Source organism: Protopterus annectens, chromosome 12.part0, assembly GCF_019279795.1.
Source record: "Protopterus annectens isolate FY-2018-M chromosome 12.part0, PAN1.0, whole genome shotgun sequence".
Taxonomy (NCBI): Eukaryota; Metazoa; Chordata; order Ceratodontiformes; family Protopteridae; genus Protopterus; species Protopterus annectens.
In genome coordinates, this window is record NC_056746.1 from 243,729,321 (window position 1) to 243,744,593 (window position 15,273).

The 15,273-nt window shown below is 36.5% G+C and overlaps 1 protein-coding gene across 1 annotated transcript in view; it reads right to left on the reverse strand.

Moving 5' to 3' along the window:
• The window catches only part of PIGQ (phosphatidylinositol glycan anchor biosynthesis class Q), a 631,353-nt gene that overhangs the window by 105,230 nt on the left and 510,850 nt on the right, over window positions 1–15,273 (reverse strand). Inside the window, exon 9 of the mRNA XM_044089305.1 lies at window positions 1,966–2,080. Coding sequence (XP_043945240.1) covers window positions 1,966–2,080 — 115 coding nt within the window. The remainder of the gene's footprint in view (window positions 1–1,965; window positions 2,081–15,273) is intronic.

Sequence of the window (15,273 nt, forward strand, 5' to 3'; positions counted from 1 at the left end):
TTAACATATGAAACTGGCAGTTTAAAGCCCTAATGGCTAAGGTTGCAGAAGTGTAAACCTTCTTACCCCATCTATCCAACGTCCTGGAGTCTCTATCAGAAGGGGTAGGATTTTTAGCAGTAGAAGCCTTAATGCCCTTGGGCCCCTGTGAAATAGTCTCTGGATCTGTAATAGGATTTTTAAAAAGGAACTTGTGGGACTCAGGGACCCTGTAGTATCGGTCAGGTTTTCTGGGAGCAGGAGGCAAGGAATCTGGGGCCAAACTAGATTCCGAAAAAGCATCAACAATGTCTAGTACAGGAGGAATAGCTAAAGGCCTATGCTGAGGTAGGAAAAGGAAATCCCTAAGCCTCTTTTTTGAATCAGAATAATCCTGGCTTTCCCAGTGGAAATGCTCCCTTAGAGTATATACGGTTTCTCCAAAAGAAAAATCCTCAGGAGGGGAGGCAGAGGGACTGGAGTCCTGTGCATCAGAATCTTCATAAGTAGATAAGGCCAAATCCAGATCATCAGGAGAATCAGAAAAAACAGAATCCTGATCAGAAGATTCATAATCCACTTCAGTCCTAGGCCTCTTAGAAGGAGGGGTTGGCTACCCCCGATTAGAGTTATTAGATCTTCAGCCATTCTTATCATTTGTTTTTTAGGCATAGAGGCCTGAGCACGTGGCCTGGGTGTCGGTATTTTAGGCATGGATCGAGATTTAGGCCTAAGTAAAAAAGGAGGCGTCAGTTTAATATACAAGTCCGTAGGCCTGAATACACCCTCAGAAGCCGGTGCCTGCACAGCGGCTCCAGACCCATCCAAGGTAGAGACATCCGCGGGTTCCATAGTTGAAACATCTCGCGGCAAACCGGACTCTGAATGGGTCTCAGTAGAGGCCTGCGAATCAGAAGTAGCGGGTATCAGGGGCTGCAAAAGTGCCTCACTGAGTACTGGCGACTGCCTTAGGAGAAGCGTCGTCGGCAGTTTTGGACCTCGGCGGCCTGTCTCTGTATTTATCTTTGCATTTTTTCAAAATCCCGGTAGTCGGAAGGCTAATCAACGATATTTCTGGATAATTAAATCGAGAACCAAAATATTTAGAGGCGAAAATATACCGACAACGGATCATGAGCTGATTAAATAAAGCACAAAACCGACAGCAAGGTACGTCGTGGTCAGGGCCTAGGCAAGGAATACAGTACGAATGAAAATCTTTATGAGGTGTTTGCTTTCCACAAGTAATGCAATTATTAACTTTTACTGACATCGGTAAGGAGCAAGAAAAAGTTTCCCCAATGGGGTACTTAGCTTTAGTTGAAGACTTCGGTTCTGAAACTCGAAAACGAAAATTTCAGGAGTTGGCCGATCGGCACTTGCGAACTGCTTCGCTTCAGGCACCACACGGCAAGGAAAGACTGATGTAATGGTGTCGGCTGCATGTTTTATACCACCGATGACCTGAAGTCATGGAAGAAGGGACAGCAACCGAAGCAGGACCCAAGACTTTGTTAATCATGCCGACTGAGGGCTACCTGCAAGCAGATAACCCAAATGTAATGACTGCAACAGTGAAACACTAAGAACATCTTGGAAAATGTCCACTTTTAATATTTTAAATAAAGTTCAGAGGTATAGCCCAGACATCCACAGTAATGCAATGACCCCTCCAAAGACAGTGGAGCTTACAATACCATTTACTTTGGGTGTAGGACAATTTCAGATAAATTCAAGCCTGAAAAGGGTGAAGTGCCAAGACAAGTAGGCCAATACATGGCACAATAGGAAAAAGTGTCAAATAATGAATTAAAAACTGTAATCCTTTTGTCCATAACTCACCAAAACAGAATATCATTATTGCCACTTGACATATTCGTTTGCTAAGCAAACCTCTAATTTGTTTAAGGGCCAATTTCAACCTTAAAAAACTAAACTGATACAACTGCAAAAAAATATACTGGTTTGATGCAAACATCTGCTTACCTGCTAGTCTGTAGGCCCTGCACACCCTAAGCAGAATAGAGAACACTGGAAAGGTGTTAATGAGATCTACCAACAATCGAATCAGACCCTGAACTACCACCACCAACAAACGTAACTGTGGAAAGAGAAAGAAGAAAAACAGGAAATTAACTAGTTTATTATCAGATGGGACTAGGACTAACAGTTTATAAAGAATTAAACAACAGTTAGTACAACCCCACAATTGCAACTGGAACACTGGAGTCTTTTCCTACAAGTAAAATTAATTTTATCCATGGGAAATTTATCAAAAACGGAATTCTCACCTGATGAAACACTGTGAAATATTTATATCTTCATGCTGAAATGTCTAACATGGAAACCCATCCACTAAAATGTACTGCAACATACTTTGGTTTACTTCTTAATCTGAAAAGTGAAGATATGGCTATCTATTCAAAATTTGTTAATGGGGTAAAGGGTGGTCCTTGGACCCTTTTCAGACATGATCTTGGCCTTAAGGCAAAATTGACACAGTTATACAATTAATACTATACACAAAGACACAAATATACATATACATACAATTACGCTAAGATTGTATGATAGTCAAAGTAAAGCTTTTATTTTTATTTTATTTATCCTTTGTTTACTGGTTAGTCCCACTAGGCTAGTGGCTTCTTTTCTGAGAGACTTGAGGTGGTATTTATACTACTATGGGAAATTTGTCCAGGGCATTGGGGAACTTCCCCTAATCTTTTCAGAGTATACGGGGACACAAATCTGTGTTACACTTCCTGTCTTCCTGTTCAGGCGCAGAGGCGGCTCAGAGAAGCAGGAAATCTGAAAAGTGAAGAAAGGAAGAGTTTTTGCTGTGTTTGGAGAAAAAGAAGCTGTTAATCTAACAGCACAGCTGAGATAGTAAATGCAGCAGAAGAACTGGAAGTGAAGTGGAATACGAAGTATCGAGAAGAGAGTAAAGAAAGCAATAAAATACCATGTAAAAGGCAAAACGAGGGAATTGAACTGGATAAGGTAGATTTGGAAGTGTTTTTCCAGCAGAATTTGTTTGCATCCAAATCTGCAACACTGGTGGAGTGTCCAAGTCGGGAGGGTTGCGGGATGTCTGCTTAAAAGAATTAATCAAATAGAGCGAGCCAGACAGCAAGAAGACAGTGTCATGGGGAGAAATAATGGATGGAATACAAGAAGAGGAAGTGTAGAAATTAAGGAAGGTAGAGAAGAAATCCTAAGTGCAGACGATGAGAGAAGGCGAAAAACAAAAAGAAAAAAAGGTTGAAGTAAGAAGAAAGCACTGGGTAAGAATAAGTAAGAGGGAGAAGGAGATAGACAGGTATGAAGTATGGGACAGCATCATTTCACCACTGGGTATTGAACCCACAGAGGTAAGAGCATTTATTTGTAATAATGAAGATAGCTTTTGTGGCATTTTCGTTGAGGAGGCGCAATTAATGGAGAAGTTTTTAGAACAGTGTGAAGAGAGAAAGAATGAACATCCTATGTGGTGCAGGTATTTAATAGAGAAGCCAAAAAATACTTATACAATTTTGAACTGAAATTGAAATGGACGATTTAAAAGACTATTTGAGAACTGTGTGCAGAGCTGTTTAGGACATTACAAAAATCAATGACAACAGAGGTTTATGGACTGGGGGCTTGGGAATGTCATGTTATACTAAAAATACAAACTGACAAAATTATGCATTTGCCGAGTATAATTAATATGGAAGGGACTAAAACGTGTTTTTGTGTGGTAAGGATGACTGTTTAACAACTGTGATAAAATGAGATGTTTCTTTTGTGGTAAAATGGGTCATGGAAGCTAAAAAATGTGAACAAAAATGTATAAAGTGTGATAAAATAGGGCATTCCTGGATGGATTGTAATGCTACGGAAAAGGATACATGGGTAACAGTAAAAGAACAAAACAGAGAAGGTGTGTTAATAGAAAATACAGAAGAAGTACAACAAGAAAAATAATCGAGACTGATAGAGGAATGGAAGCAACTGAAAATATACAGGAAACAAAAAAAAAGAAAGGGAGATAGAGGAAGAAGCAAGTAATTCAAGTGATGAAGGGGATAACTGGATAAAAGTCAAAAGTAAGAAAATATCCATTTGAAAAAGAGTGAAAGACAGAACATGCAAATTCAAAAATATAGGTATAGGAGAAAATAAGAATGGGAAAGGATGAACGTAAACACTATTTCACAAAGGCCATTACTACAAACAGTTTAAAGAATGTTCAACTGAGGCTAGGAATTTTGGAATGGGGTAGAGGGTTAGATATGAACATCATAGTACTAACAGATATAAGAATAACAGAAGAAGAAAGAATGCAAGTTAATGAATTATGGAAAGGCAAGGTTATGTGGAACTTAGGAGATGAAAGATATTCAGGTACAGCAATTCTATCTAAAGACTACATAGAGATTTTGGATTATGCATTAGCAGTATTAGGAAGAATAGTAATATTTGATATAAGATGGAGAAATCAAATATATAGGATAACTGCATTCTACACATACACTACAAAAACAAATAGAGATCAATCATGTTTATGAATATGCTTGATTACGCAAATGTAAATATACAAGTAATAGTAGTGGCAGAATTTAATTGTGATCTAAGACATATGCAAAAAGAAGGGACGGGTGTAAAAGTTATTTTTGATAAGATCAAAAGCTGCAAAATGTTTTTGTGGAAAAGCAAACATTGGACATACAGAAAGAGTAATCTAAGAACTGAAATTGATTACTTTATAGTACCAGAGAGCTGAAATATATTATATCAGGGAGTTAAGATCACAGGTTTTTCAGATCATGCAGCAATATGGATAGATATTCAAGAAAAAATATGTTACATAAGAATAGGCAGAAGGATAAAAAGAACTAACGAATCAGACCTAAATGAGCAAGGAAAGGAAACAATACATCAGTTATGGCTAGATCATATAAACATGAGAGGAATGTATAAGGGCTGGACAAGTTGATGGATCAGTTTAAAAGAAAAATATAAAAAGATATTAGAATGGCAAATTACTAAAACAAGATAAGATAGTGATAAATATCATGAAATTAGTAATCAAGTCTTTAGATGTATAGTAGACAATAAACAAGAGTTTCTAGAAAAAAAAGAAAATTATATGAAATGAACGTAAAAAAAATAAAAAAAATGTTTAAACAAAGATATTTTCACAAGGAAGAAAGGAAGTAGCATCTCTATATCCAAGTAAAATGGTTAAAGAAAAAATAACAATAACAACAGAATTAAGGAATGAGGAAGGGTGTATAGTGAATACACAAAAATAAATTATGCAGAAAATCAAAAGACATATTCTTAAAAACTTTCCATAGGGGACACCATAAGGAAAAAAAGGATGGAACTTAAAAGGAGCATTTTTTAAAGGTACTGAATGAGTGGTTTGAAAGGGGTGTAAATCTCGAAACAGTATGTATAGGTGCAATGACATTTATATGGAAAAAGGGAGAAAAACAGACATAAAAATCGGAGACCCTTAGTATTAAAGATTTTTATGAAAATAATAGAAAAATGAGTAACAAGCAAGGTTAATAAATCACTGATAAACTATATATATGGAATAAAGAAAAAGGAAGTCAAGAATTATTAATGTTAATAACACAACTGGTTGACAATGTAATAATTGACTAAAAAGGCAACTAAACAAAGCAAAACCACCAAAGTTTATTCAACAAAACATCCAGTAAGCACTTACTGGATGTTTTGTTGAATATAATTTGGTGATTTTGCTTTGTTTAGTTGTTTTTTTAGGCAATTTTTTCCTTTGGCGATATTTTTTTTCCGTTTGGTGCATTGATGATGTAGTAAATAGGGAAACAGAACTGAAAACATTAATAGGTGATGTAAGTAAAGCATTTGACAAGATTCAGTATGAAGAATTATGGGACAGAAATAACATAAGTGACAAAATAATCACTGTGTTGAAATCTGTAAATAGCAAAAATCGTGAGATTAGTGATAAATAGTTGGTTAAGTGAGACAACAGAATTAAAGAGTGGTATTAAGCAAGGGTGCCCAGCAAGTAGTATACTAGTTGCATTAATTATGAACGCAGTAATTTTTAAGATAAATTGGACATTACAGGATGCTAAATATTGTTCGCCAGAAGGGATTTAGATTCCAGTAATGTTCTCTTATGCAGACGATTTAGTACTCGTCGTAAAAAATAAAAAAACTGATGGGTATAGCTATTCAGGTACACAACAAAGAATTAAAGGTATTAGGATTAAGTATTAATGAAGAAAAAAGTAAAGGATTTGGGTTCTCTGGAAAGATAAAAGATAACCAGTTTAATACAGAAAAATATAAATTCTGGGAATAAAGTTTGGTAGTGAACAACAGAGAGTCACACAATGGAAGAAAATGATTAAGAGGTACATGTACATTCTGGAGAACTTTTAAACTTTCATACAAGAGAAAATTATACTTAATTAATTCTGTGATATTAGGTAAGATGGCACATCCAGCAATTGTGTTTATGATACCACCAGAGTTTGAAAAAGAATTACTGAATGTGTTAGTCACATTCATAGGGGGATCTAGGTTGAATCCTATTAAAAGAAGTACTGCATGTTAATAAAAAAGGAAGAGGTTTGAGTTTCATAAATCCAATTGTATATATAGTATCATTAAATTGATATAAAGTGTTAATAGGAATACAAGAAAAACAAAATTTGTTAATAACCAGTATAAAGGAAAATATATAAATCAATATGCCAAAAGCTTAAAGGTCTAAAAAGAAGTAAAGGAATCACTTGTATGAAAATTAAACTATAAGAAGAAAAATACTACTATGGAAGATTGATTAGGAAACCTAGACAAGAATAGGAAAATATGGTATAAAAATATAATGGGAAAATTTTATTATGTATATCCTTGGAAGCAGTTAGAAAATAAAAAAAGTGAAAGCAGTAAATCAAGAAGGAAAAGATGCAAAAAATGTAGAGGTTATCTATAATTAAGCTACTGGTAAAAGCAAATATGCCATATAAATCAATAAAAGATAGGATTTGTATACATTGTGGGGAACTAGAGACTACTGAACATGTTTTTCTGAAATGTGAAACAGTAAATCTATTGTGGAAAGAAATATGTGACAGACTGTTTAAAATGACTGAAAAATGTTAATTGTATAAATATGGACATAATGGAATATGGATGTAATGAAAGATGAAACATAAGAATATAGATAAATTAGATGATAACATGTTTTCTGTAGTAGGGATTATATGGTAAGAAAGAATGAATGAGAAAATATAATGGAAAATGGGTATTGTCAGAAATGTTGAAATAAATATGATTTTGGTTATGGTAAAAAGAATGGGGGAGTTGAAATTTAAAAAAAAAAGATTTGTTGAAAATGTATGACTCACTTGTAAATACTTGTAAATGATTGTAAATATGTTGTGAATTTTGTATATGGAATGCACATATTGTATTTTGTGATTTTAATAGAAGCTGTGGTGGAGGGGCGGTAGCATTGTCGCCTCACAAGAGGTTCTCCCGTTCGATTCTCGGCTGGAGAGCCTTCTGTGTGTAGTCTGCATGTCCTCCACGTGCTCGAGTGACATTCAAAAGACATGCATGAATGGGCGTGCCTTCGTTGAAGGTTGGGCATCGGGCTGGCACCTCGGCACTGTAAAAATCTACTGCCAATCATTAGTGGACCGGAGATCTGCTGTGGCAACCCCTAACCGGGAAAAGCTGAAAGAAGAACAACAAATAAAGGACCCCTACTCTACAGAGAACTGGTGGCATGCAAGGTGATTGAGGTGACAGTGAAATGCCATGGGGGCTGGAGGCAGCATCCTTATAAGTGTTACTTGTACCACAAGCCAGCACAATGAGGAGTGGCTGTAAAGTGAACAGTGTAGAAAGGATTTGGATTGACAGGAAAGCGATGGAGACTTAGCAGTAACACCAACTCTTAAGTAATGGCATGATCCACCTTAGTTTAAAAAGGACAGAGGTGCTCAGAGATGGATTGGTTCGTAGGTGTTTACTAGGCTAATGACCACAAGGGCCTTTTTAAGCCTAGCCATGCATCACAAATCTCTGACAAGTTCTGATAACCTTGATAAGTGTAAGCATGGGCATGGGAGATGAACCATTTACAGGTTACCCGCTTGCATCAGAGACATAGGTGCCAAACCAGGGATGAATTTCTGGTTTCCCATCCAAGTTGCACTTGAATTGGGTTAGGGAGAAACTCTGCTTCACATGGATGGGGAGCCTGTAACATAGCCAGAGTAGTTTCTGGGATATATACCTCTCTCTCCAGCCGGTCCTATTTATATCACAGGAAAGGTTTAACTCTTTAGAATGGGTAATTCTAGTACTGCTTGTTTTGTAGGTATGCAGGAGGTCCATCAGAGTGGGGTCTGACAATGCCCTGTATACCAGGCAGACATCTTCCCTCAAAAGCCTGTAGGAGACAGAATACAGGGATAGGCCTTGAGGCGGTCTGCATAGGACATATTACTTATGCCCTGTGTTCTTTTAGTGAGGAACCTCTGTGGACATTCCAGTTGTTGGATATGCCTGGTTAGGTACATACCAAAGTGGGCACTGTACTCAGTGATAGGTCTGATGAATGCTGAATACAGTGGAACAATGAGTTACTTGGACTTAGATGCCATACCTTCGTTTAAAAGTTGCGCAACACAGAATGATTTCCTCACCACTGCAGACACGTTATGATCAAAGGCTAGATTACTATGTGTCTCCCTAAGTCCCTGACTACTAGGTCAACTCTAAGGGATGTGTTGTCAATATGATAGTTACCAGGGATGGATTACTTCCCAAAGGAAACTATTATGCATTTCTTAGCATTAAGTTTTAGTCCATGGCTCTGACACCAGTTATTTGTCTGCGTCACCCCATCCTGGAGAACATTTTTGTCAGTGTGAGATTCAATGACAGCTCCTAATTTGCAATCATCTGCAAATTTAGTTAGCCAGAGACCACTGACATTGGCCTTGACTTCTGAGAAGTAAATGTCAAAAAGTAGCAGTCCAAGGACTGATCCCTGAGGAACTCCACTTGTGACTGGACTCTTTGCAAAGGTGGACTACCCAATTGTAACTTCCTGGGTCCTGTATGTGAGCCATTTGGCTATCCACCGGGTGAGATATGGGTTTGTATCTAACCTCTTGAGTTTGTCAACAATGCCCAAGTGGAGTATTGTGTCAAATGCCTTGGCCAGGTCAAGGTAGGCAGTGTGAACGGTTTTGCCCTCATCCATTGCTTTGGTGACCTTCTCAATGAAGTCCACCAGGTTGAGAAGGCATGATCTTGCTCTTGATGAAACCAAACTGGGCTGGGTCCAGTGTCTGAAGGTTTACTACATCTCTATTGATAATCCTCATGATAATTCTTTCCATGGTTTTACATATAAGACTAGTGAGACTTGTGGGTCTGTAGTTTCCAGGGTTTGTAGATGGCCCACCTTTGTGCAGAGGGATGAATGTTGCCTTTCTCCATTCATGAGGCACAAAGCCTGTTTGGAGGCTACAGTTAAACAGTAATTCCAGAGGCCCTAATAGGTCATGTTTCATGCTATTTAGAAGGCATCCTGGGATATTGTCTGGGCCCATTGAAGCGGTGTCCTTGGGTCTTAGAGAGAGCATTAAGGACCTATTCCCTAGTGATAGTAGGGGGTGTTATATCTGATATTTCCTGAAGGAAGGTTGAGGGGGAGAGACAGGAGTAAAGTTGGAGATGAATTTATCAGCCAGGTAGTTTGTTATATCTTCTGGCTCAGTACAGATGGCTCCATTTACTATGAACTCTGCACACAATTGTGTATTGCCTTTGAGGTTGCGGACATAGCTAAAGAATACTTTGTGGTTGTCCTTAGCCTGGAAGGCCAAACTTATCTCAAATTTGGCTTTGGTAGACTTTATTGTCCTCTGAGTTGTGTGTTTAGTTTAATGAGAGTGCTTTTATCTTTCTGGGTGCTGCAGCTCCTAATTTTTGCCATGATTTTTTTCCTCCTGATATACGTCCTATTGATTTTGTGATTCTGCCAGGGAGGCTTGTTTTATTGTTAGTTCGGTACTTCTTCCTGGTGGGTACAGCTGCCGCTATGCAACTATTAACATGCTCGTACAGGGTTTCTGTGAACAGTTCTGAATAAGCAGAAGTGTTCTGAGGGTGTATAGGGGCTTGACATTTTGCCAGGTTCTCACTTAATAGCAGGAGATTAGCTTTAGAATAGTTCCTGAATATTCCCGGTTGAGCAGGGGGTCCAGGTTTTATTTTTACTTCAAAGGAGACTATTTTGTGGTCTGACCTTACCATGGAAGGCATTACAGTAGGGGGTGTGCAGCACTCTCCCATATTAGTGAGGACCAGATTTAGAATGGTTGCACCCCTGGTTGGTATATTGACTATCTTGTCCAGGAAGTTTGTGTTTACAAAATCCAGGAATCTCTGTGCATGTGCATTTGATGCTGTATAGAATTCCTAGTTAATAGTGGGGTAATTAAAGTCGCCCATAAATATGGTATTGGGTTGGATAATTAGTGTTTCTAATAAGTTTAAACACATGGTATGGGTTTCCTGGGTCATACAGAGGGACCTACAGCTTGCAAGGAAGCGGTATTGGATTTTACCTATGGTGATTTGAACATGGAGCAGCTCAAGTGCATTGTTCTGTCTGACCAGCCTTGAAGTATATTTATATGGAAAGTATTATGTAAATTATGGAAAGTATATCTTACTGCCTGTACCTTTAAACTAAGGTGGAATGGGGAAGGAGTGCCACAGGTAGAAAGAAGAAAAGGACAAAGAAACAGTAAAGAGACAAACAAAGCTGACGCGAACATGGCTAACCAATATTACTATGCAGTGCAAGGAATCTGAGCATGGAGATGTGAAGATGCAGGCAGTTATGAAGGAGAAGAACTAGGACACTGCCAGTAACAGAATTATAGGTCAATAATAAGATGGGGTAGGGCATGCAGCAGCCCAATTAAAGGATGTTTAGTATAAACGACAGGAAAGGAAGGATTTAGGTGATGTAACGAGCTAAATAAAAGGCATCAAATATGATGTCAGAAAGGAGGGAAAAACACAGCATGAAGGGACAATGGTGTGTGTGTGTAAGGAAGAACAACACTTGAAAAACTAGAAGGCTTGGAATGTTAGCAGCCATTTACATGGGCACTGATAACCCGGCTGCTCAAACTGTGCTATACAAAGGTAAGAACAAAAAGACCATAATAGACAAACCTCATTGAACACAAACAGTAACACAGCTATGTACATACTGCCTAATGGGGCATTCTAACAATGCTGACTACAAAAGGTAATACAAGATTAGTCCTAACATCTGCATTCAATAGTTGGAGCCAGTTCACTAATGTCAAAGTGCTGGATGCCAAGTAAAGACAAAAGGAATGAACAGAAAGAAGCCATCTTTTATTCCTTTTGAATATGGTATCTTGCATTTTGCTGAACAGCTGCAGAACTTTCCCCATCTTGTCACAGAAGCATCTCAAGCAGTAAGCCATGGATATAAAGGTAGCTGTCAAAATGTGAAGGGACACACAAGTATTAAATAAGCAGTTCAGAACAATGACAAAGAGTTAGAAAGCAACAAGAGAGCTGCAAATGAACCCTGTTCAGTTCAATGGGGTATGAACCCCATTATTCAACCTTCATTTATTTCAGCAGCACGTTACCATTAATCAGATGCATCGATTTTTAGAACTATGCCAAATCAATCAAATTCCATTCATTTCAGGGATATATTTTGACTAACCAAACTATTCATTTTAGAAGATGTCTCCATTAATGAAATTCATGCCTTCAATCAAGAGACATCAGAGAAGGGGAGCAGAGTTATGAGTAAGAGAGCTATAAGAATACACCTACACCGACTCATGTGGCCAGACAGGCAATTTGATGGGTCTAAAAAAAAACCTTAACAGATGGAGATCTAACATTTGTCAGTTTTAAAACTCATTTAAACAGCACTTTGCATTGTACTTTCTTCAAACCTCACACACTGCTCAATAACAGGACTGTATTACAGAACCATACACATGATAAAATGAACTGTTTCTTTTTTGTCAGAACTTTTATCGAACGTGAGAAAGTGAACAAATTCAACAAACAGTACAGTAAAAACATGTTACAGCAATATAACAAAAATGTATAAAAACTCTACACAATATTTGCATAATACTAAGAAGTGTAGACAACTTTTCTGAAGTGGATTCTTACCACTGATACAGAAAAAGATTCACTTCTGACACTAGTTATTAGCAAGATTAGAATAAAAAAAATGAACCAGACTACTATTATTTAGATTTAAATTTGTTTCCAAGTGTTTATCTGTAATAATGGCGAAAAGTATATACGTACACATACTAAATCTACATTACTTGATAATAGTTTTCAATCTTACTCACAAACACTGGCTAATCTACAAAGTGTGTACTCTACCTGTGTACTAAGTATGTATTCTACCTATATTCCAAACTTCAGCTGTACACCACAAATCTATTAATTACCTTTATTTTTAAATTTATATTTTTTGTTTGTTCTCTCCCCTGTAACTGCTGATGTGCCACATACAACTGTAAAAACATGCTTTTTGTAATTTGTGTGTATACAGTTCATGTCTAAATAACTAAATGTATCTGTAATTTTTCTTTGTGGAGCTTTTTTCCCCCGAGCCTCTGCTGAAAACGGGCCTTTTCGGCTCAGTCAGACGCCCCCGGTTAACAAATGTAAAATAAATAAATAAATAAAATCGTATGAGGTACAATAAAATCACTACGCAGATTATGTGAGGTAACTTGAAAATGATTTATGGATATAGCTAATATACATATTCTGAATGGCATAAATCTGATATTAAAAAAAACATTTTCAACACTCTGCACAGTTTGCAGAAATGTTCCTAAACTCAGGAATACGTTTACATGGCTTAATGTACTTCTAAACTACATTTTTGAAACTATCCCATGACATATTTTTGGGATTTAACCAATTAGTTTTTACATAAAATTTTACCAACATAAAAGAATAGCATAGATTGTAATACAATAACTAGCTAAATCACTTTAACAAATAAAGATAAAAAGATTCTAGGTAAGGCCTTTTTTTAAGCATATTTGCTCAAGAGTTCATTTTGTAAAGCCAACCAAAGCGGAGTGAATTCAAGACAATTTAAAAATTGTGAACAAGATTGAGAAGAACTGTTGAGTTTACATGACAAATACAGCAAATGTGAGAAATATCCAGGGAATAAGTAAACCTCTTTGATGGTGTCAAATATGTGCTACAAATTATCAGAAACTGGGCTTAATATAGCTTTTAAAATGTATATATTTAATAGCCGTTTTCAAAAAATTGCCATATAGCAGGATCATTTAAATATAAATCACAGGATGGCTATAATGAAGAAAATAGCTTCATTTTATTTTTTGATAATGTGCATGCTTTAGAAATAGCTGTCTTAGTACTTAGCATCTTGTAACTTCAGTTTAAATTTTTTAATGCTGACAGTGAAACATTTGAATATGAGGGTTTAACAAATTACAGTAATCATAGAAGTACAGCCTTTTTGAAGAGAAAGTGAAGTATGCAATTCACTTACAGTAACATCAAGTCCCAGAATGATGTATTTCATAATAAGGTAAAGTGAATTAGGTCAATTATTTTTCTCTCCTAGAAAAGTATACTTGGATTTCAATCGCTTAGGAAGTATGAAGCTGTCATCTAGATTTAAAATCATTAACAACTTCTGAGTAAATTCCACTACATTTATAAACATGTACAGGATTTCAAATTACCTCAAATGAGATGGCTAAGGGTAATAACTGCAAGTAGAACCTTGTTTATGCCAAGTATAAATGCAGGTTGAAGCCCTAGTTTTGTATTCAAGCTGACTGTGATAGAAAATTTCTTAAAATAAATCCACACTGCTTTAGAGGGCCAAATTAATTTGTTATAGCAAGAGAGACAACTTTAAATATTTTGTTACAGAACAGATAACTATTATGTTGAACAATAGTTTAAAGAAAATGTTACTTTTGATTATGGCTACGTCTGATAAAAACGAGAACACCATATATGTCTATCTTTCTAAGTCAGAATCTATGGATTTCTGTCATTTTAATATGTTACTTTGATATTGCTGAGTAATATTATGGGATAATGACATACCAAGATATCTTAAATTGGAACTGAACGTTCACAGCGTTTAATGTACTGTAACCACCACATGAAGAAACAAAATCAATTTAGACAGGTTTAATTTGCAGCAATAAACATCTGAAAAGGTTTGAAAAGCATTTAAAATTGTAGGTATATCTGATGAGGGATGTAAAATGTGAATATTTATATCAGCAAATGCTGTTAACAGAACTTTTAAGTTATCTGAAAAAAAAGGTTTATATACCAGGGATTTTCATTTGGTTGAAAGAAATTTTTGTTTAAACAACTCACACATTCAAAATGGTTGAAAGTCTACTTAGATGACTGACAGTTTGTCTGAATTTGATTTTATTGAAAGTGACATAGCTATATAAAGTTCTGTATTACAGAAGCAGAAACGTACAAAAGTGTCTAAAGAAGCTTTAGCAGATGCTTACCTATATGTAATCACGGACAATGTGGTTTCTATACAATTGCTGCTACTGATTCCCTGTAGACAGAATTTTCTACTTGTACAAAGTTGTGTGATTGTGCATTTAATATATTTAAGTAAGTGGGTGTGGGGGTTGAAGCTTCCTTGGATGCTTTTGACTGTATCATGTCTCGGTTATTTATATTTAATTTTAATTAAACTGGCTTTCAACCATATTCACAGGATGACCTGTCTTTAGACAAAAATGCCATTTAACCAAATTCCTTGTAACCATGTACAAATGTTTCTGCTGTTGGAATCTGTTGAAAGCACTCATTGTGAGCTATAGGATTAAACGAAAGGAGAAACATCAAATGTTACTTTTGCTATGAAGATAAGCATGTTTTACAGTAGGAGGAAGTGGATGTTAATGCCAAGGCTTTTGAAAACACCTAAAGTATCAGCACAGGGGATGAGAGAATGTGTGCAAGTGTTAATGGGTTGCGGTTGGAGTACAGCCTAAAGAAAGGGATACATTTTGTGTTGCATATATGTTTTTCTGTGTGAAGTATGCGTGAGTATATTGTTTAATGAGACTGTTAGGGCAAAGGTTTTTAGTAATGTAATGTGTAGAGCTGAGGACAACAGCACAGTTATTGTTCGGATTAGTACGCATAAGTTGG